The sequence below is a fragment of the Cygnus olor genome, chromosome 1 (genome assembly GCF_009769625.2).
Source record: "Cygnus olor isolate bCygOlo1 chromosome 1, bCygOlo1.pri.v2, whole genome shotgun sequence".
Taxonomy (NCBI): Eukaryota; Metazoa; Chordata; class Aves; order Anseriformes; family Anatidae; genus Cygnus; species Cygnus olor.
The window spans coordinates 33,147,219-33,169,273 of record NC_049169.1 but is presented as its reverse complement, the minus strand read 5'-3'; the positions used below and the strand labels follow the sequence as shown (position 1 = coordinate 33,169,273).

Genomic DNA, 22,055 nt, shown 5'->3' with positions numbered 1-22,055 from the left:
GTTTTTAGGCTGGGGCTGAAATAAATATTTAAAAATCAGCAACAATGTAAGAAAAAGAGACTATATTGTAACAATGCAAAATCTCTGAGGGCTTTAAAAGTAATGAAACAACTACGAACAAAAATCAGTATAGTAACTACAGGAGAAACTAAAGAAAAAGTACAGTGTCTGAAATAAAAGGCAGAGATTAACTCATAAAATATTGGCCCTGTAGCCCTTGACTCCAGTCTCAGGAAAATTTTTACCAGAATAATAACTTCAGACAGACTTGCAAGAAGACTGATAATGTAAGGTAATCATAATTGTATTGGTCCTCCTCCTGCCCCAAGATTTGTCTGCACATATGTACATCATAGTTCACATGATACCAGCTTGTTCCACGGCTAGATGCCACTTTGATTCTGCACAAGTCATCCCACACACAACTGAAGACATGGAATAAAGTTGGTGACTAACTTATGCTTCAAAACTGTAATTCAACAAACTCTCCAAGTTGATATAAACTGCCAAGATTTCTGTTAGGAAATACTCCCAGATTTTCACTTCTACCCCAGTATACCCACTCTTCTACCAACAAAGGTATTTACGCATCTATTGTGAAGCTAGTGGAATATGGATCTACAGCTGTACTTATTCTATAGCCTTACATGCATTTCTTATGCAGAGAAGCGTTACCTACCAAAGACACAAAAATCCCTTTTAAGGTGAAATTAGGGCAAGGATTTAAAAAGCCACAGTAGATATCTATAGTACCAGCCAGAATCTTACCTAAAATCCATAGATCTTGGCATTGACTTAATGGTCTTTGAATTGTTTGTAAGGAATGAAAGAAACAGAACCTACAACTTAAGGGGTCTACAAATTAACTGTCCTTCAGTATTCCTCCTTTGAGTTCTGTTCAAATGCCTCATTTTCACCATCAGTTCCAACAAATTTTCTGTCTTTCATTCCTACTTTCTGAACATCTATACACCAGCTTTCTGCCAAATCAGCTCATCTTTATGCTCCCTTTGTCTTGTCCTACAACTACAAACTGTCTCATCCTTTTTCATGCCCATTCTAAACTTACCTAATTTCTGTCACTGTTTTCAAAGTGGCTATTTGACAACTGCCTTTGTTTCAGAAGTCTGTATCCTTCACTGAGAACTTTTCACATTCACAAACCAACGCTATTTTAAAAATCAGTATCCAAAGTCTGTTAGCTCACCCCTCTTTTTTTTTTCTAAATAAAAATCTTATTTTTTTTTTATGTACAAAAACAACAAATGAAGCAAGTCCAATCATTGCTGTCCAGTCTTATGGCTAAGTGCCTTTTTACTTCCTTGTGTGACAAGGAGTCCTGTGGCACACAAATGGTACCATAATAACTAAAATTAGTCATAATCTAAACAAGACTTTGACCAGGACAAAGAATTGCAACACTCTGCTCTTGCAAAACTGGAAACACAGGAAATGCATTAAAGGATGGATACATAAAAAAAAAGTCTAGATATTATTTGTAACTGGAGCACAGTCACTATTTTTCTATTTGCAATGCAGAAAACAAGCATCAGAGCAAGGATTATTTTTTCTTGCACAACTACATGAAAGTATTTTATTTATTACTGAAGAATCAATATATTAAAAGAAAGCCACCAAATATGTTTTACGTTCTGAAGTATAATTGAGGGCAGCTAAATGACTTGCACTCTTCCATTTCCTCAACATTTTTCACTTTTTCTTTTCCCTATTAACCAGGTATAAGGTACCTTAAGGAAACAGAATGGATAGAACTTGTCGTATAACTTTACAAGCACCAGCTACTTATTATTAAATAAAAGAGCCGCTTACTTTTTACAAGATTGCCACAGACACATGAAGTTCTGTCCAGGTTTCTTCATTTGCTCTGCATGCTGACTTGCTGCAGTGTATGAAGGTGGCTGCAAATTGATCTGCTGGCCTTGTACTTGCACTGTTGGTATTGACGTCGCAGGTGTGCTCTGCAGAAAGGGTTAAAACACAGTTTTAAACAGGGCATATAACAAGACATGACATACACTTTACTGTTTGCTCAAAGATCTTTTGTTTTATGCTTCAGTCATCCAACAAATTTTCAGATTTTAACAATTTCTAAATAAGCATTAACAGACATAATAAAGAGGGATAGATACAGCTTTTACACTTTTTACAACTTTTACTTTATTATTATTATTTATGCAGAAGTTTCTAGCATTCAAACTCCTACATCTTACACCCAAATTCAAATAGAGAATTATGAATGCAAAGGTATTTCTCTAGGGCACCAGCGGAACAAAGGTTCTCGTTATTTTGCAAACATTCTATTTAGTCTTAAAGAAAAAGAAAAACTGCAAACACAAGGGGTTACAGTATCATCAGCATAGGGATTACTTTGCTTTCCCATTTAATGTAGGAGAAAATATTGCTAAAAAGTAAGATGAGCACTGATAATCTAAAGCTTCTCTTTGATGAGATGGTTCACACGCTGCAGCTGTGGAATTCTTGAAGCATCTCATTAGTACACATCAGTCTGTGTTACACAGTACGTAGCAAAAGGTAAACTGAACAATGCTGGAAAAACACTATCAAAGACCAGTTGGCTCAAACAATGACACTTTTTTCTCTACAAAACTTTGCAAATGATGTAATTATTTAAGCTCTTGTAAAACCGCACATCCCTTTATATACCACACCAGAACATCTAAACACGCTGTGCTACTTGTGTACATTGAATACAAACAGCTAAAATAGATGTTCCCCTTGATCTCTCACAACTTTACGAGAATCTTATTCTAACATTGAATAAAAAATATCTTAAGTCAACTACAAAGTTCAAAAAAAAAGTTGTTTTTTTTTTTCCTTCCACCTCCCCTCTGAGTAATAAAATACCGAATGCTGATTGCCCCACTTGGAACGCTGTTTATTTTATACTGATTCTCTTCTTCCTTTTTTCCTACAAGTCTCTGGCTGGCCAGGCATTTATAAGAAGGATGACAGTAAAAATATTAAGCTTTTGAATACTATCCAGCAAAGAAGTTGTTTTATTCCCTACTGACAGAAAACGAACGCATCACTGTTTCAGAGCCCAAATAAAACCACTTTTAAATCCACACTCAAGTGGTGCACACAACACCTTGTTGACATCGTTACAGCTCTGTTACTGAACAGCTTCAGATTTTAACTGCAAAGAAACAGGTAAGTGCAACTTCTGACATGTCATTTGCATATCGCTCTGAAGTTTTCTTGCTCCTGCTCTCCTTTTGGCAGCGCAGAAAACTCTCCCCCAAGGTAATGAAGGACTGTACAACACTAGCTAATAACATGGCCAAAAAGACAGCAAAAGAAGTGTTATCAAAACCAAAATACCCCCATGTCTAAGCACAAATCCTGACAAAAACGAGGCAAAAACTCAGCAAAACTACAGAGCACAACGTGACTATTACAGGATGCCTGTTGCTGGTGTATGAGAAAAGTTGTAAGAAGGGATTTGAGCCCATTAGTCATAAATACAAATTGTTTTGGACTCTGCAATTATTTTCACTTAAAGATCTCTAAGCCCTTTAACAGATTGGGTAACGAATTTTCACAATGTCTTTTTTTAACACAGGTACACACGAGCACACACCCTTTTAGGATCCACCTCCCTTTAACGAGGCGTTTTTAAAGTGAAGCTGAAAGTAAAATCCTCGAGAGTCAGCAGTACGGCTCATTTTGCAATCTCCACTTAGCATCCTTCTGTCGGTACATAATGATGGTCTTTGTGCAACTTTTTATCCCCACAGAACTTGCGTCTCATTTAATGTGCTGAAGAGAGTGAGATTACTGAATTAATTCAGGATTTCATTTAATTCACGTCCTTCAATGTGTGGTTCATGTATTATTTACTCCATTCTACGCAAACCCTGCAATTAATCCGGAATTATGAATTTTCTCAAGGGTTTTCCTGGCAAGCTCTCCTAGTGGCATTCTAAGGTCTTAAACAATTTTTAATGAGACGGTATTATTTTAAATAAGGAGAACTGAGATATTAGATACAAAACGTTAAATGTTGAAAATGAAAGAACTCAGAAAGGGAAACAATTTTCAGGACAAAAAGTTAAAATCAATTCCCTCCCTCCAATTCCTTCCTACCTTAGACTCCTATGAGGAAAAAAAAAATACAAAGCTAGTAGACTGAAAAGAAACATATAAGGTAATTGTTGTTTAGTGTTCTCTTATTACTGTTGCACTTTGGAGTAGGGTAGCTTTGTTCCAACTTGTAGCATTAGCTGGTTACAACGCCCATGCCTTACTAAGTCAAATGTATCGCCTGTCCATCATTAGGGCTGATTGTATTATATACATCAACAGAAGAAGGGAAGTCGCATTTGTTTTCCTAGGTCTTATTTTAGAAACAAAAGTTCTGTGTTTGAACATCTTAAAGCTTTCCTTTCTTCATTCCAGAGATCAGAAATACTGATAGTTGTTTTTTTTTTTTTTTCTTCATGTGTTGATTTAAATAATGCATGGTACGCTGGAAATCACTGACATCAGGTGTGAACTCCTTTATTTCAGAATGTACCTAGAAATACTTGCTACATGCTACCTCCTTTACCGTACTGATACGTAACGACTATGCAAACTTAGTTCTGTATGTTAAGAATTAAGTATAGCATTTCACCTCCTCTAATAAATTATTTCTCAGGGAAGTACCGCTGAAAGAAGTTTCCTCGTGTCCTCAGATATTTCACAAGATTTCCTCCACTAGCAACGACATTTAATAATTCCAGGTTCCCCCAGAAATCCACTGCCCAGTACTCTAGCACTCCTGACAGTTTTACAGCATCTTTTTATGCTCAGGCTAGCTCTCTCCACGATCACGATTTGCAGTTGACACCACTTAGCACTTTTGCAAATCAAACCTCACTGGACCCCAGGACTGCACAGTACCTCTAGCATCAGCATCCTAGCTCTTGTTTCAAATACATAACCAGGTCATAAAACCACTTTCGCAGATCACTGAATGCCATTTTAAGGACTTGTGAGTCCTTATACAGGATATAAGCACACAACTTTTTGAGAAACTAAATCCTAACTAAAGCAGAGCAGCTAAATATACAATATTTGTATTACATATACACATATATAAGGAACTAATCTATGTTTAGGGAGTTCCCAATTCAAAAGATCTAAGCTACTCCAGCAAGTTTGCCCTAAATTACCGTTAGTTCCACACAAACTGACCTCCTGGTAATTGTGTTTGCCATGTTTCTGGGAGCCCTAGAACACAACAAATTGTGTTAAAGCAGCTAAGACACTGCACAAAGAAATCCGAAGCAACTTTTTAAAGAGATACAGAAATACCATTCTCTGACAAACTGACTCCTTCTTTAATTGCACCTTGAGAGCAACCCCTAAGACAGCACATTCTGAACTCCTTCATACACTTTATGGGAGCATTTCTGTAATCCCCGTTGTTGATTACCAGGGTCTTTGCAGCAAGATTTCAACTCAAGGCAGATCTCTCAGCTTGCAGTGCAGATGTATAAGACGCAAAAGTTTGAGTGTTAATGATTAAAGTTAGGATTTTTGTAACTTCAGGATCCGCTGTGAAAAAAATGGGTTATGCAGACTGCTGGCCATCAGTGGTTTCTCTCAGAAGAAGAACTTGCCTGACTATGTACTAAAGAAAGCAGAGAAAACGACTGCAGTCACTGTTTGATTACTCACGGGCTCTTCACCTGCACTACAAATGAAGGACATCTCAAACACAGCACCAGCCATGACCTGCATTAGCTCGGGTTCAGTGCTGGGTAAAGGCAGTTCTCTGCTTTACAGGCCGGTTCTGCTCTCACGAGTGGAGGCTGCCCCACGCTCAGCTTGACTTGACGTGGCTGGAACCAGACAGGCCCTTCTAGCACCATGTCCCTATTACCAGCAGCGTGCTTTGATTCAGAGCAGAAGGCAAGGTCCCATACGGAGACGTGGCAAATGTTGAACCACGGCTAGCAAGCCTAGCTGAACTGGAGCTGCCCTAGTGAGAACCATCAGGTGCCCTGCAATGCACTTCCCATCACGGCAGGTTCTGGCTCAGGCACAGGTCCTGCCCAGAAAGCAGCTTTTTTAGTCCAGCTGCTGCGATTCCTATATGATAGAGAGCTATATACATGAAGAATTCTTTGAAATTTCTACTTCCACTTAAAAAGTGGAGAAAAATATTGAGCTTATTTTTCTTCTAGTTACCTTAACTTTATCTTTAATTAATCTTAATTTTACCTTTACTTTGCCAGCTGCCTTTAACTACAGTCATTTCTTCAGGATAAAAATGTCACTTCTGAATTGACCACGGAAAGGCCAGAAATGAGGTACTGGCCTCATCAAGAACCTGGCACAGATGATTAAACACAGAGGAGGATGCTTTAAAGAACAGTTTTTTTCATCTTGCTCCCTGGGCCAATGGGAACAAGAATATATTGCAATGGAGATAAACACGATGGTAGCCAACACTAACAATGCTGGCTACATTATTCTTCAAGCACATTCCTTGAATTATGTCACTGATACTGACTTGAGAGACAGCTGTTTGGTCACTCCCCCAGTTCATTTTGAAGAACATCTTTTGACAGCAGTCTTTAAAGAATTACAATTTATGCAAAGTAAAAAAATACATTATTTTTAGAGTCTACACTTAAGACTGGCTGTTAAAATTTTGCTTAAAACTGACTACTGTATTGTATTGCAACGCTTCAAACTACTAATTCTTTTAGTATATATTTTACTACCTACCCTACACATTGCTATTATAGATAAACTTTAAAACAATACAGAGGGTCCTCTTAAAATTCTGCTCTCTCAGGTACCTTTCTGCATTGAAATGGCTGAACTGTATCTGGGCTGCATCAAAAGCAGCATGGCCAGCAGGGTGAGCGAGGGGATTCTCCCCCTCTGCTCTGCTCTTCCTGAGACACCACCTGGAGTGCTGTGTTCAGCTCTGGGGCCTCGAGCACAAGAAGGACATGGACCTGTTAGATTGAGTCCAGAGGAGGGCCAAGAGGGTGCTCAGAGGGCTGGAGCAGCTCTGCTGTGAGGACAGGCTGAGGGAGTTGGGGCTGTTCAGCCTGGAGAAGAGGAGGCTCCGGGGGGACCTTAGAGCGGCCCTTCAGTGCCTAAAGGGGGCCTGCAGGAAAGGTGAGGAGGGACTTTTTACAAGGGCACGTAGTGATAAGACTGGGGGTAACGGCTTTAAACTAAAAGAGGGTAGATTTAGATTAAGCATTAGGAAGAAATTCTTTACTGTGAGGGTGGTGAGGCACTGACACAGGCTGCCCAGAGAAGCTGTGGATGCCCCATCCCTGGAGGTGTTCAAGGCCAGGTGCTCCCTGGGTGCTAGGAGCAACAAACCCCACGGTAGGGGCCAGAAATAGCCCGCACCTCCATTTCGCAGAACCAACGCTGCCATTCTCTTTATGGATTCATGGATAACTATTTACCATGACGTCTTCCCTATTTGAAGGCCTACTGCGCCTCCGGCAGGAGCGCACACTGTGTGCCAGTGTGATGGGGCCCTGTTGACATGCAGAGCTGTACGCAGTTTAAAAGCATTAGGCTTTTCTACACCCATCACCTGTACGTGCAAACCCATACGTAAATAGGTTTATATTAACATTAAATGGTTAATTATTATGTATCATGGAACTTACAGTTAAATCTTACTGAAATTTTCATGTTTAGCTTCCTCAAGATAATGGAATGTATTAAAAGGCAACACATAAGCTGAAGATGAACATAGCAGGACTTGAGCATGAGATAGGGGTCAGGTGGCTGGGAAGGCACTAAAGCAAACGTTCTTTTCTTGTTGTTCGACTGCTAAGGTTTAAGTCTGCTTGCAACAGTGTGCTTCACAAGCACAGAGCAATAAAAGCGCAGAGATTCTGTATTTCAGTACTTCCAGCTGAGAAACTCATTTGCTCTGTGACTAGGAGTGAATTACACCTCCTGGGGCTACACACCTGCTTTCTGGTGCATGGTAATTCTCAGCTTCCCAATCAACAGAGAGCAGGAGCAAATAGTTAAGGCAACGCTTATGCGGTTTTTGCCACCTAAATTTCCACACAAGCATGTTTCAAGTGGGCGGCCATAAGAGAAACAGGAATGCTTTGTTTATGAGGGGATGACAGTGATGAGCGGGGAAGTGATTACTTTAAAAGCCAGATCAGGCAATTCACATCTGATTTGCTCACTTGTAGGAACCTGGCATGATATCAGGGCGCTTCTTCAAAACACAAACCCATTGGGGTAAACCAACGTGGTTATGTTCAACAGATGTTTCGGAGGAGTTTGAAGAGGAGTAAGGAAAAAATGGAAAAGGAAAAGTAAGTACACAGGTAGGTAATTACTCATTTCTTTTTCCTTTTCATCCCCACACCAGCACAATGCCTCAGGAAAGTCATAATCCAGGAACCAGAAACAGAGAAAAAAAGAAAGCTAAGAAAGTAACGTGCCAGCTCTGTCTCCTCGCAAGGTCACGTTTCAGGGGCTTACAAATACAGATGGAGATATATGAAAAAAAGAAATCCAACACTGTGCATCATACGTTCCTTTTCTGACATAACTCATATACCCATAGCTCAATTTGTGTATAAAATTCCAAAAAAAGTCAGTATCTATGTAGTTATTTTCAGCGAGTCCTGTTGACATGTACAATTAACACTGAACCATCACAGACTATACCCAGAAGACACCTGTAGTTGTCTAACTGCATTTAGAGAGCACCACACGGGCTGTCTCATAAACATGAAGTTTGTAATTTTCATTATTGTTCCAGGCCATTTTTCCTCCTCAGGCATACAGTAGCAGCCCATTTCATAGTACCACTCATATCATGAAACCAACCTTAAATTTTATGTTCCCTGAAGAATTTTTCACTTTTTTTCTTGCCTTCTCTTTGCTGTTCCCCCTCCTCCCCTTTGTTTGCCTTTCCTTATCTTTGATTCAAGCATCTTCCCTTTCTCCCCTCTGCAGTTCATGACAACTTATCCTGCAACAGCTGCATAAGCAACACTCCTCCTCCCTCTGCTGTCTTCTGCATCTCCTTTTCCAGCCTTCCTGCTGTGGTCAAATTTTATTACAAATTTTCTTCCTCTATTCCTTTCTCACTTCTCTGAAATACTTACTCTAGTTTAAAATAAAATTTCAAGATGACAGACAAGCAGGAAATCACATAATAACAGATTCAGCAGCTATGTAATTTTGCTATAGCTAATATCCCTTTATTTCCTGTCCCTCACCATTTTTCTTCCATGGGTTGTATTTATACTAAACTTCATGCTGTTTGCAGAAAGAAGCATCTTCCCTTATTTCTTCTGCAAGAGGGAAAGTATAGGCTAGGTACTCTAGAGAGGATAAAACAATGCAGATGTTCGAGTGAAACAAGTGCCCCTTAGCTGCTGCCTTTCAACAAGCCAGAGACAAGGAAGCTGCTTATCATACAAGAAAGGGTCTCAAAATGGGAGGGAGAAACTAATTTCACATGATTGTACAGTACCTACACCCAACGGTCACCAGTAAAACCCACACTGAGTCAGCAAGAATTAGGCTACATACTATTTCTGGGTGTCTCAAACCTACTCCTAAAAGCAGACTTAATACTGGAAATACTTCAACATCTGCTTTTCCAGCAAAACAATGGCTGTTTTGCAGCAGCTAGACACCTTTGGAAAAAAAGAGCTAGCCAGGTACTGCTTCTAGGCCAACACACACATTTTAAAGGAAGTGTTTTTTCATCGTTTTGAAGAAAGCAAGGGCATCCTCCAGACAGAAGAATAAGCTAAATTCCATGGAAACAGACATTAAGCTAAGATTTGGATCTGCAGATTTGCACTGAATTGCAGACCAAGCTGGCAGCACATCTATTTGTATGGGCAATGGAAAACATGTAAACACGGAGAAAGTATTAATGACAGTGTATTTAAAAAAAGTACAGGGTATCTTCCCTATCCTTTAAGAAACTTTCAGCATGGAAAATATTTTTTTTTTCTCCTTTGTTTTCATAACAGAACAGGTAATCTCATACAAAGGAAATCATTAGGTGTACTACCCCCCCTTCTCCTCAAAAAATGGAAAGTCAAATAGCTCAGTAGCCATTTGAGAACCAGCTGCAAATTCTTGAGAGCCACATGTCCAGGGAATAAATAACCGCAGGTAACAGCTATTCCATTCCAAAGACATAGCCATACCATTTTCTATTCCAGATAAACCCTTAGCATAGCCATTACAGAAATTGAAACTGTGTAATAGCTGAAGACATTCACTGTAAAAAAAAAACAAGGCATAGCTAATACGTCCACGCTGCAGAAAATCTGCCATTTATCTAGTGTATTCTCCCTGTGCTACCGACAGACACTTTCCTTTTGGTCTAATCATTTCTAGCAAGAACAAAGATAAATAATGCATCATAAAAATACAGACCTCTGTCTGATAAATTCACATGTAAACACCGAGGTTTTAAAGATGTTTTTAAAAACACATCTGCGTAATAAGTTTAAAAGAAAAAAGGAACAAAAACTTGTTAACTGTTAGTCCTGATTTCTGACAATTAGATGACAGAAACTTGAAAGAGTTTTCTTTCCACAGAAACCTAGCTTGACACAGAAAAGAAGTAGCACTAGCCATCACTTGTTGAATCTGAGCTCTAGCTCTGTTTAAGTCTAGAAGGCCTATACTCCCTATGCCTTCAAAAACGACAAACCCAAACCAACCGAACAAAAAAGGAAAATAAATGAAAGAAGAGTTGTGCCTCAAGGTCAAAAAGCACTAACATACACTCAAAATTTCCTCTCTGTACAGTCTGGAAGAATTCGGTGACTGTCACACCTCATATTCCATTCTTTTTGCTCTTATTCAGGTTAGGAAGGGTTTTTTGGATAGGGACTTTATGTCCATGTACAAAGCCAAAATAAAATCTTGAGACTGGAATAGTCTCAAACATGATTATTTGCAGTAATACTCATGAAAATGATGGACATAGCTCATTTCTAGTACAGTCTTAGGAAGTCTTACTTTAAAACGTTGTGGTTTTTGTTTGTGTTGTTTTAAAGTTACAGTCAAAAATGGCCCTCTCCAAAGTTTTTCAAACAGAATAAAAAAGCCAAGGAATACTTGCATCAATAAAATGAACATTACAAGTACTTTGTAATAAACAAACACATATTTTGACACATTTATGAAACAAAACTTTCTCCTGACTGTAATGAACTTCTGAAGAAAGCCTTTCAAGATCACCTTTAAACAAAAGTTTACATGCTCATTTCGGCCGGCAGATGCAGCTGCAGTGGTTAACTACCTTGCAAAACACATCTTCGCTCCCCCATAAGCAGTAAGGACCAAGAATAAAATGCAGAACAATACTGACATTTTTACAAGACTGTACAACAACTCATTTTTGTTTTCAGAACAGTAAATCCTTTAAGGAAGAAATCAGTGAACAGAAGTTCTTTCCTTACTGCGTGTTATGAAGCTACAGGCTATTTGAAATACCACTACTGTCAATGACATCAACAAAGTATGCAAACTATTAGGACTTTAGTCTGTGCAAGAACGCAAACCATCATTTTCCGAATATTTTAAATACTACGCAACAGATACCGAGTTTACATTTTGAGACATATTATTTCACAGTCTTAGTCAGAATCAGAGTTGGAATAAACGTAAAAAGTACGCTGCGACATACCTGTGTGACCATGCTTTGTATATACGTGGTTGGATGCTGCTGCTTTTGTTGAACAGCACTTTCTATTGCTACTTTCGCTACAGTGCTTGGATCCGCTCCAGCTGGCACAGCAACCATAGTGGCACTGCAACCAGCATTGTTGGGGTCACTGATTGTAACAATTCTAACTCCTACTTTATTTGGAATTCCTGGAACAGTTTCCCTGTCATTATCCTCTGCTGGCCTCTTTACAGTTTTGCATTCTGCTGTGCCATTAGTAGACCGAACTTCGGATGACAGGGTAGACTGGGACACTCTAGGTCCTGAGTGTGGAACTGCTATGATTTGATGCCCCTGTATAACAGAGGCTGTAGATTGTGGTGAGACAACTACACTTGGGCGTTGCTGAGGCACATCTGAATTCAAACTTGAAGCTAGAGGTCCATTAGGTAAATCAGTGTTGGTACCACTAAGTTGCTGGGTTAACAGTTTTGCAGCCTCCTGTGTACCGCTTACAACAGGTGAACTACTCAAAGTTAATACAGGCCCATTAGAAATTCTCTCCCCTTGATCACCTTTGGCAGTATCTTGCTGCGTGGCATCCAAATTCCCTTGTTGTTCCACTGAAGATATCTCACCATTTCCTACATGATTGGAAGTTTTGTGATTTGGAATGTTTTTGCTCAAATGAGAACCATCTCCTTTATCAAAATCACAGATTCCATTAACTAGGGGCTTCTTCAAATCACTTTTAATTTCCTGCGTGTCCATTTGTTCAAAGTTCTGCTTTCCAGGAGCTCCGTTCTCACCCATTTCTAATGACGGCCCATTACTGACTTGTGAGCACTGATTGGCCTCATTCTGAGTTTTCCCTGAGTTAGAAGGAGGTAGACTGGAGTCACTATACTTTCTCCCATTTAAAAGACTTCCCACCTGCATTTCATTTTCTTTTGCATCCCCATTGCTGGTGTTTGCAGCTCCTCTTCGGCAGGAAGGATTCTCCATAACTTCAATTTTACGTTCGTGAATGTGTAAACCTGTTGCTTCCTTTGCTTCTTCCTCCTTTTGGCAAATTATTTTATCACCTTTGAACGGGGGAGCAGCAGTACACGGTGATTGTCCAGCTGAAGGTGCTTGAGTAGCTGGAAGCGTTTGCACCTGGAGCCCAACTGTCTGTGTTCCACTCACTGCAATGCCTGCTGGAGCGATGATTTGAGTTGCGTTTCCCTGACTCACAGTTGCAGTAGCAAAACTCGTATTTGGCACAACTGTTATCGTAACCTGGTTGCCAGTAGTCCCTTGGAAAATCGTTGCGGCTGTTTGAGATCAACTGACCTGGCAATATCTGTAAATTAGAAATGGGTACTGTTTGCACTGCCCCTTGGGGCGGGATTGCACCCTGGACCAGCTGAACATTTTTGTGTCCAACTAGCAGCTGCTGAGCTGAAGACTGTCCTTGAACTCCGTAACCCGGTGCTTGGTTATTGGCCATCTGATAAACCACCTGAGGGCTAGGAGCTCTTGCATTGTTAGGTGGAGGAATCTGCGGAGCTGGGAGTATAAGCTTCCCCCCTGGAGTGGAGGGGCCTCTTTTCGGAAGAAGCAGTTGTTTAATCAGACTAGATTCACCAGAGTTAGGCTGGCCAACTCCTGCGTTAGCTTGTTGGGACTGAACTTGCATTTGTATCGGTTGTTGTACCTGTTGCTGTGACGATGCTGGTGTGTGTTGCTGCTGCTGCTGCCTCTTTACAGAAAGCATCTGGCTGACGGTAGGAGGGGGTCCTTGCGACTGAGAAGTGGTACATGAAGATGACATAACTGTGGGGACTTGATTATTTGTAACCGGACCTGGGGACGGTGAAGAAGATGGAGTAATGCTTGGCTGTCCAGTCAACTGGACAGTTTGACCAGCAGGAATGGAAGCGGATTAGCAAGCACTATTTGGTGAATGGCTGGTGCGTACGTTTGACCTTGCTGAGCTGGCTGGCTTACAATCACTACGCTTTGCTGGGACGGTGGTGGCTGCGGCTGCTGCTGCGACTGCATCGGCTGCTGTACGTTAGGTGGACCTTGCTGGGATGGCTTTGGTGCGATGTTCTGAAAGCCCACCCTAGAGGTGGGTGGGTTCTGGACGCCTGCAATTGTGACCACCTGCCCAGCTGCTACTTGGAAATTCTGAACGGTGGTGGCAGAAACAATGTTAGAAGCAGAGGTGGTGACGTACTGCTGTGGTGCTATGATGACTGTGTCCTGTTGCTGGTTACCAGTAGAAGATTGCTGAGATGACGTCTGCCCGGGTTGCGATGATGTGGTGATTAGCTGTTGACCCTGTGAAACTGTTGAACTGCATGCTGGTATGTTTTGTACTCTGCCAAATATATGACCCTGAGGTACAGCTTGTTGAATTACTGTAACAGGAGTGCCTGAAGGTATCTGTCCTGGTACCACTGCGTGCAGCGGAGACTGTTGTTGAATTACAGGTTGGTGGTGAAGCAACGTCTGAGAACCAACAACAGCAACAGACGGCTGTGGTCCTGTACTGCTGTGATTTTGATTAGAAGCTTGCGCTCCTCCTACAGCAATAGTAACAGGAACCCCAGACTGGGGGACAGAGCTCTGTATTACTGTGGCCTTCACTACTTCACAGGGTATTGGGCCTTTATTCTGTATAACAGTCATTGTAGCATTTTGCTGCTGTGCATGAACAGGGTTTTGTGGAATTCTAGAAACAGTCTGTGCCACAGTATGAACACCTTGAATTGGAAAAGACATCTGTGTTGCTGTCAAAGTTGAAGACTGGTTAATAGGGGTCCTCTGATAATGATTTCCTACGCTTTGTGGCCCATGTGGGATTCCTATTGAAATAAACAAGGTGAAAGTTTGAAAGCAAAAATTAGTTCAAAACATGAACATAAGGAATTTGTAAAACCCCAAGGCCTGAATTTATAATTCTATATAAAGCCATATTGTATCTGAATTAATGATGCAGCAACAATGGTTTGTCTGCTGACAAGCTTATGGGTCACATGCCAAATATTAGATAGCATGCAAATACATACAGTAATACTATTCAGAACGCTACTGAATAAAATGAATACAATGAATAAAACCACACTGTCCCTACTTCTAGCGCTTGCAAAATAGTTTCAGTAACGTTTTTCCTTTTACTGTCACTTAAGAATCAATGCAAAATACTTTATATTTAAGTAATTAAAAAACCTGCTGGCGAAGGAGAAGACGACACATCAGGAATTGAATCGACCCGAACAACTGGGGTAGACGAAGTTGGTTGCTGCTGATAGTACATCTGAATGGGAAGTGGTATAGCTCTCCTTTTCACTCCTACCACATGTATATGTGCTTGACCATTGTTATTTGGATCTTCTACTCTCTTCACTGTATGATTTGGAAAGACAGTTCTGCCAAACACAACGTAAATCTATGTTAGTAAACACAGTAACTCAATCCTCTTACCATGCTTTTGCTTTAATATGAAACACTACTCTTATGTGCACAGTAGCTGCGCTACTGCCTGCATCATTGCAATACAGCAGAATTCTCCAGGAGCTTTGAAGTATTCAATCACTGAGGACTAACAGGCCAACCTGACTTTAGCCAAGATTTTGAATGAGCTGAGTAAAAACTACAATACCTCCAAAACTACCTGGGAAAGAAGTTAAAGGGCTATAGAAGTAACTCTACTAAAGATCCTGAAACAGACTGAAATATCAATAAACTATAAATGAGTTCTATTGAATTAAAATTCAAACTGCATGTCTTTCAAACTCAACTCAGTAGATTTTTTCTCAAGAAATCTAAAGCTACATGTTAATACTGAGCACATACAATTGTTTCTTTATTGTTGCATAAATTTTTGTCTTACCGCAGACATTTATAAAATCCAGTTGATGTCAGGATTCCACCTCGAGCTAATTTACTACAGGTAGAGAGGTATTCAGAGTACATTTCTGCTCGAGAGACTGAGCAATCAAGATTCACCTCAAAATGTGCATTCAACCTGAAGATGAAAAAATAGACCATAGAGCAAAACATAGAGACAGCACCGCCATTAAAACACTTCTGTGTATCTGAGAATTTAGAGGTCTTATGACAACATGGGAAATGGCATTTCACATACTGTCTTGTCAAATGTGTGTTTCATACTTTCATTTCTCACTGCTTATGATCTGACACATAGGACTCCTAGGCTACACACTCAGTTTTATAATAAACATGTTACTTACATAGATAATATGCAAAACAGTCCCTACATACGCCTTTTTTATTGTATATACAGAAACACAACAAACACATTGTTTGGTGACTTCTCCTCCCCACAAGCTCTACACTTACTTCTTTATGACTCTACTTTATCAAAAGATGGATGATGCTAGCTAATTCTTCATCAAGAATTTCTATCAGAAATCTACTCAACATTTGCATCAAAAACGGTATCTTAGACCTGCAAATGCAGTTGTAATTTAAAATACAAGAAAAAACAGAGCTAGAAAACACATCAATCTGGGGACTCTCTCATACACAGACACGAACACTAATTCCAGGAGTCACACACTATGTAGGCATCACAAAATCCTTGAACAGACTGTTTGCCTAATGTTCAGCTTCCAGGGAAGGAAGGTATTTGTGTCTCCTACAGAATCTTTACAAACACAGAGACCATCCGATTCCCAACTAGGAAACCATGAGAGAAGGCAGCAGTTTCTATCTGATTAATTTTATTTCTTTGAGATCCATTATTCCAGTCCAGAAGCATGTGAACAGCCCAACCCGAGCAGTAAATGGAGATAAGTAGCAACTCCCACAATGCTCGAATACCGATACTAGAATATAGGCTCAGACAGAACAAAAATACATTTAAACTTGTCAGTATTTACTGTACAGTGCTAACCCTTTGGAAAGCTGCACTGCATTCTCCTTTGAAGAGTCCCAGACTCCCCATAGAGCTAAATGTTTAAAGGGAAAGAGCAAAGGATTTATAGTCTTTAAACTGGGCTCTCTCATATTCAGTAACGTGCAAGTATACCGCCATTTCTCCTGCAGTTTCGTTATAATTTTATTACAAAAAATTGAGACCACATTGTGTAACAGAAAGCCTAGGTACTAATTAAACCTGGCATATACAAATGACTGTCCAGCTGGATATGTTGCATTAGGCTGACACAGTGTCACTGGTACAAGCAGCAAACAGGAGGTCAGGACTTACAATGGTGAAACGGGAACTGCGATTAGCGCTTCACTGTCACACGCACGTGGCTTTACAAGAAGACTCCTACCCAGGCTAAGCTGGCTTATAATATATCCAGGAAGGACAGCTTAGACACGTTTTCTTTCTGCTGCTTCCAAGAGGCAGTAACTTTCCAAAACTCTACCATTATAATTTACTCACTTCCTGTTTCTTTTAGTCATTCTAGTAATACCATACCAAAACACACCACGAAAATTTGTATGAATGTAAGACACTCCACGTCAGCATCGATAAAATGTTTAGAAGGGGCTAGTCTCTGCTCTGGATTTGAATTTAAAAAAAAAAGTGCATTTCTGTGTTCTTTTTTTTTTGGGGGGGGGGGGGGGGCAGCACAGTCAGTATTTAACGAGAATCTTTAGGAATAGATGTTAATTTTTAGTATTCACTAATTCATACCTAACTAAGACTAACTGGAAGAAAATTAAATACAAAATCATCACTGACAGCTGTAGAAGCACACTGCACATGGATTCAGAAACAAGGAAGACCTTCCAAATTTTCCCGGTATTATTCCATATCATCTGCTTCATTATCTTTTGTCATTTGATGGTATTGCAGTTACAGATGGTTTCCTATCCATACTTATTTTAACAGCTGAAATTTCCACTTTACATTTTATTAGAGCACAGAATTCACCTTGCCTAAAACTTTACTACTAAAAGCTAGATGTATAGTGCTTTCTACAGTTAATAAAGAAAAGGTGGCACCAGAAGGTAATCTCTCATGTCAGAAATTAGGCAGGTGAAATCAATTAATTTAACTGTGGGAGAATCTCCCCCTCCATTAATTAAAGGGCAGCCTAGGAAAAAGCTTTGTCTAGAAACCGACTTGTAGATGGCTAAGTTGAAGTGTGGTTGATCCCAACGCCAGGTATCCCTGTTTAAGTATCTAAACATGAAATTTCTCGTTCTATCAGCAGTGTATAATAATACTACACAGAGTGCAAACAACAGCATAAGAGCAACATCAGTTGACCAACAAGAATCTTCAATGTTTCTCCCATCCAATCGATACTTCGCTGGAAAAATGAGTAAAACTACATCATGAGCTAGAAGCACTAAGCTTTAACAAATCATAGCCACTTCGTTTTGAAGGCTCTTGTCTGATGTTAAGATGGACGTGTGAGGTGTCGAGCAGCACAAGTGGAAAGGGCCATCAAGAACCGATTAATACAAATACTTAGAATGTGAATAGATCACTCTCAGCCCATGTAAGAACCACTGGCAGAACAGTTTTTTTCTCACTATCTGGCAGGTAATCAACAACAGTGTTAGGTGGAAGCAAAAGAATTTGGAGGGGAGGCTTTAATACTCCTTAACCTGCTTGAGATTTACAATGGTCACATGAGAGTTTTGCAGGGTCTAGCTTCATAATTTGAGGATTACTTCTATATTGGTGCAGTAATATGGTGACATTACCTGAAAAAAACACTCATGAAACAGATAATGCTGCCTGACAGCTTAAAAAATATATACAATCAACACAGGAGCTTAAATTAAATTAAATTATATTCAAAGAGAGAAAACAACTAATTTCAAGCATCAACTGTCCAACAGTGAACATTCTGGTTGAGTTTTTTCTTTCATGCTACTTCAAAGCAATGACAGAATGGTTTTACTTTATACTTTTCAGAAAAAACAGTCTAACAGTGAATAGAAGCAAGCTAGGAAAATCTGTGACATGAATAGTTTTTCTTCTTCATTTAAGTATTTGAATAGAGCTATGCACTTACCACTGACACGCAAATTTCTCGCTGTCTATTTCTACTATTCCTGGTGGTGGAGCAACATGTGGTGCTGCTCTAGAGGCTGTGGGGAAGGAAAAAACATATTTGCTGAATGAAGCAAATGATTTTCAAAGCCATGACTATCACTGGTACAGTTTCTCCTATGCTTGTAAACTGGATATTTCCAACTAAGGTAAGTCACAGAGGTGGACTAAGACTACAGATTTGCACCAGTTTACCAAAACAAAGCAGGGCAGGCCAAGGCCAGGGACACCACTGAAGTGCAATCATGAAGCAAGCACAGTGTGAAGGACAGCTTCCAGATTCATGATCATGATCCATGTGCTAACTCTAAGGATAGAGTACTGAATATGATTTAAGAGTGACAGGATACTCCACAAGAACAGGCACAAATACACAGTAATTTTCCAACTCCTAAGTTGAAACAAGTTTAAAGTAACCAGCTTTGTTACAATGTCACATTGGTTCCTTCCATTCACTCTTGTTCATCTCCTTAGTCACATTCTTTTCCACTCACTTCCACAGAAGTATCTGAACCCATTCCAGAAACACTGGACATGAAAGTTAGTATCTGTCATGTTGATTCTTCCTCCTTTTTCTGCAGAATGAATAGCTCTGTTCCATCCTGCATGCACTTGAGGTATACTCCCTATGTTGAGTCTGGTTTGCCCACGATAGCAATCTGTAAGCAAACTCCGTCCTTATCTCAACCCATGAGCCATTTCCACTGTATTTTTCTCCACCTTTTCCTTTGAAGGGGAGGAGTGAGAGAGCAGTTGCAGTAGAGTTTAGCTGCCCAACAGGGTGAAACCACCACAATACCATATATATATATATCCATGTATGTGTGTGTGTGTGCATATATATACACATATATAATATAATATAGTAAGTATAGCATTATATATACCATATACATAATATACACACACACCATATATAATGCTATACTTATTTATGTAAATCAACTAGAAGCCTACAAAAGACAGAAATCATGCATGCCACATAGGAAACTCTGTAGAAGAGTATTTTCTCTCATAGTGATACTAACCCGGGACACCTGCTGCATGGGCCTGTGAAGAACCATGATCCATTACTGGTGGTCTGACATCAGGTACTCCTTGCTGGTTAACACACTGATGTTCAATGAGTTTTACAGCAGTAAGCGCATCAGGTCCAAACATCTGGATGTCCATAGAAACCAGACATACTAATGTATCTAAAGTATTAAACGCAAAATCGACAATGACATTAGGACAAGACAAATGAATGCTGCTGGGACATGTTGATTTGCTTTAAAATTGTCACGTGTTGAAAGAAAAGCCTCCGCATGCTTCCGTAGGTTTTACACAATTTCTTACTGACATAAAAATTTTAAAATAATTTTAGCTTCCATAGTTACTATCATCATCAGTTTCTTGCAGACAAAGAGATTATAGTAAAATTTACTACTGCAATATCTATCCCTGAGCTGTGCGCAACACACACACACAAGCAAGCCACATTTTTAACCACTGAACGCAACACATTCTAAAGTTTTTTTTCCTACATAGGTGAGAGTAGTAGATTTTGTCTTGCTTCTGCCTTACCTATGCTCTTCTCTACTTTAGAAATCTTTGTGCAGGCCACTTCTCCCATTTCTGTGAGCATGTATAGCACCTCAAGTGCTGAGATTACAAGCAGCACATCTGGCAGCGTGAGATGACATATGATCTCTTTGTAGGATTCTTGATCCACATATTCACAAATTAAGACACCATTATCTTCAGCCTTACAAAGATTTGCCAAGATTTCCATGCCTGCAAAAAAAAAAAAATAGTTTAACAGCAATAATTTCAATTCTAATACAGCAACAAGAATAGCTTGAGATCTTACCTCTCATTTTTAAAAATCTATCCCTTGACATGAGGCATTTTGTAACAGTGTGAAACATTAGATGAGTAGTTTTGAAATCAACAGGATCCAAAAGAAGCTGATAGGAAAAGAGAAAAAAAAATATGACTAACACTATGCATATACTGCTAACAGTTCAAATCCTTAAATATGTACATCAAAACATAAGATTCAAAAGTGGTTAAATGGAGCATAGCTAAATGGCACTTGCGTTCACAAAAACAGAACCCTGTGAGGTTGTGTTTTTTTTTTTTTTTTTTTACTTTAGCTAGGTTTTTAGCCCCCTCTTCCTCTTCTACTCTGAAGTAGCAGTCTAATTTACATTTTTTCTCAGAACAAGGAAAATAACTTATTTCCATGCAGCTAACAGCATACTCAAATACATTTTAGCATCCACCAAAGAACAGAACTCAAGTAGGAACAAGCATTCCTTCCCAAAGGCTACCACTGTTGTTCATCCTACTTGTATCCACTTCTGCTTCTCTATCAGAGCTCTCAGACACCGTAACAAGAACATTCTTTCTTGTTCAAGAGATGTTGGATACATAGTAAATGAAAACACAAACTTCCTCAGACAGGCAGCAGTGGACCAATACTTGAAGTCTCATACTCTGGTATCTACCCATTTAATTTAAATGTACCTGTTATATTTAAAAATAAAAGGAATATCTGAACATAACTCCCTGTAATTCTGCACAATTTATCTGCACAATGATATGGCAACCTGAAACAGTACATTACTTTCATATCTCTTTGAAAAGAAAAAGATGTCTCATGATTCAGGCAGTATACCCAGCACCATACCGGTGCCTGCTCTCACGTGGCACAAAACCCTCTACCACCCCCCTTTTTCAAATGTTCTGCTTTAAAATTATAACTAAAGGAAGTACAAAGTGAGCAAGCTAGTGTATAGTCTGCAAAACTGAGCTAGTTCCCTTCTTCCATCTGCGGAACTGAAAATTATGCAGTATGAATATCCTGTATGTCCCCATGTAACCAGTCTTCTCCATGTGAATCTATTTAAGCAAAACACATACAGCCTGTATTTTACTTTTGGCCTTGAATACTTGCTTTCAAATTGCTATTTACAAATTCAGAGAATGATTTATTTACTGCTTCATCCAACGATCAAGGAAAAGTAATTCATTTAATTAACATTAAGTAATGCCTTTATCAAATGATATTTTAATTATTCTGTTTTGAAGCACATTACCTCTGCTGCAATATTTCCCAGCGTGTCAAGCCCCAACTGCCGTAGAGAAATAAAATGACTGTGAGCAGAGAGTAGCAGGAACCGAAGACAAGTACGATTAGCTGCCAAAAGTTTAACATTTCCCTCTTCAAAAGAAAGATTACGTAAAATCACTGCGATCTGAAGAACCCGCTGCCCTTCAATATCATTAATGCCCAATTTGCGAGGTGGATGAAATAAGGATTCCCAAATCCAATCTTCTGATGGAATTTCT

General features: G+C 39.5%; 1 protein-coding gene across 1 annotated transcript in view; it reads right to left on the bottom strand.

Annotated features, from left to right (window-relative positions):
• ARID2 (AT-rich interaction domain 2) overlaps window positions 1-22,055 on the bottom strand; it is a 104,942-nt gene that overhangs the window by 12,227 nt on the left and 70,660 nt on the right. Inside the window, 11 exon segments of the mRNA XM_040551684.1 lie at window positions 1,831-1,979; window positions 11,705-12,998; window positions 13,000-13,606; window positions 13,609-14,538; window positions 14,903-15,102; window positions 15,567-15,701; window positions 18,682-18,757; window positions 19,748-19,915; window positions 20,286-20,495; window positions 20,572-20,668; window positions 21,803-22,053. Of these exon segments, the coding sequence (XP_040407618.1) occupies window positions 1,831-1,979; window positions 11,705-12,998; window positions 13,000-13,606; window positions 13,609-14,538; window positions 14,903-15,102; window positions 15,567-15,701; window positions 18,682-18,757; window positions 19,748-19,915; window positions 20,286-20,495; window positions 20,572-20,668; window positions 21,803-22,053 (4,117 nt within the window).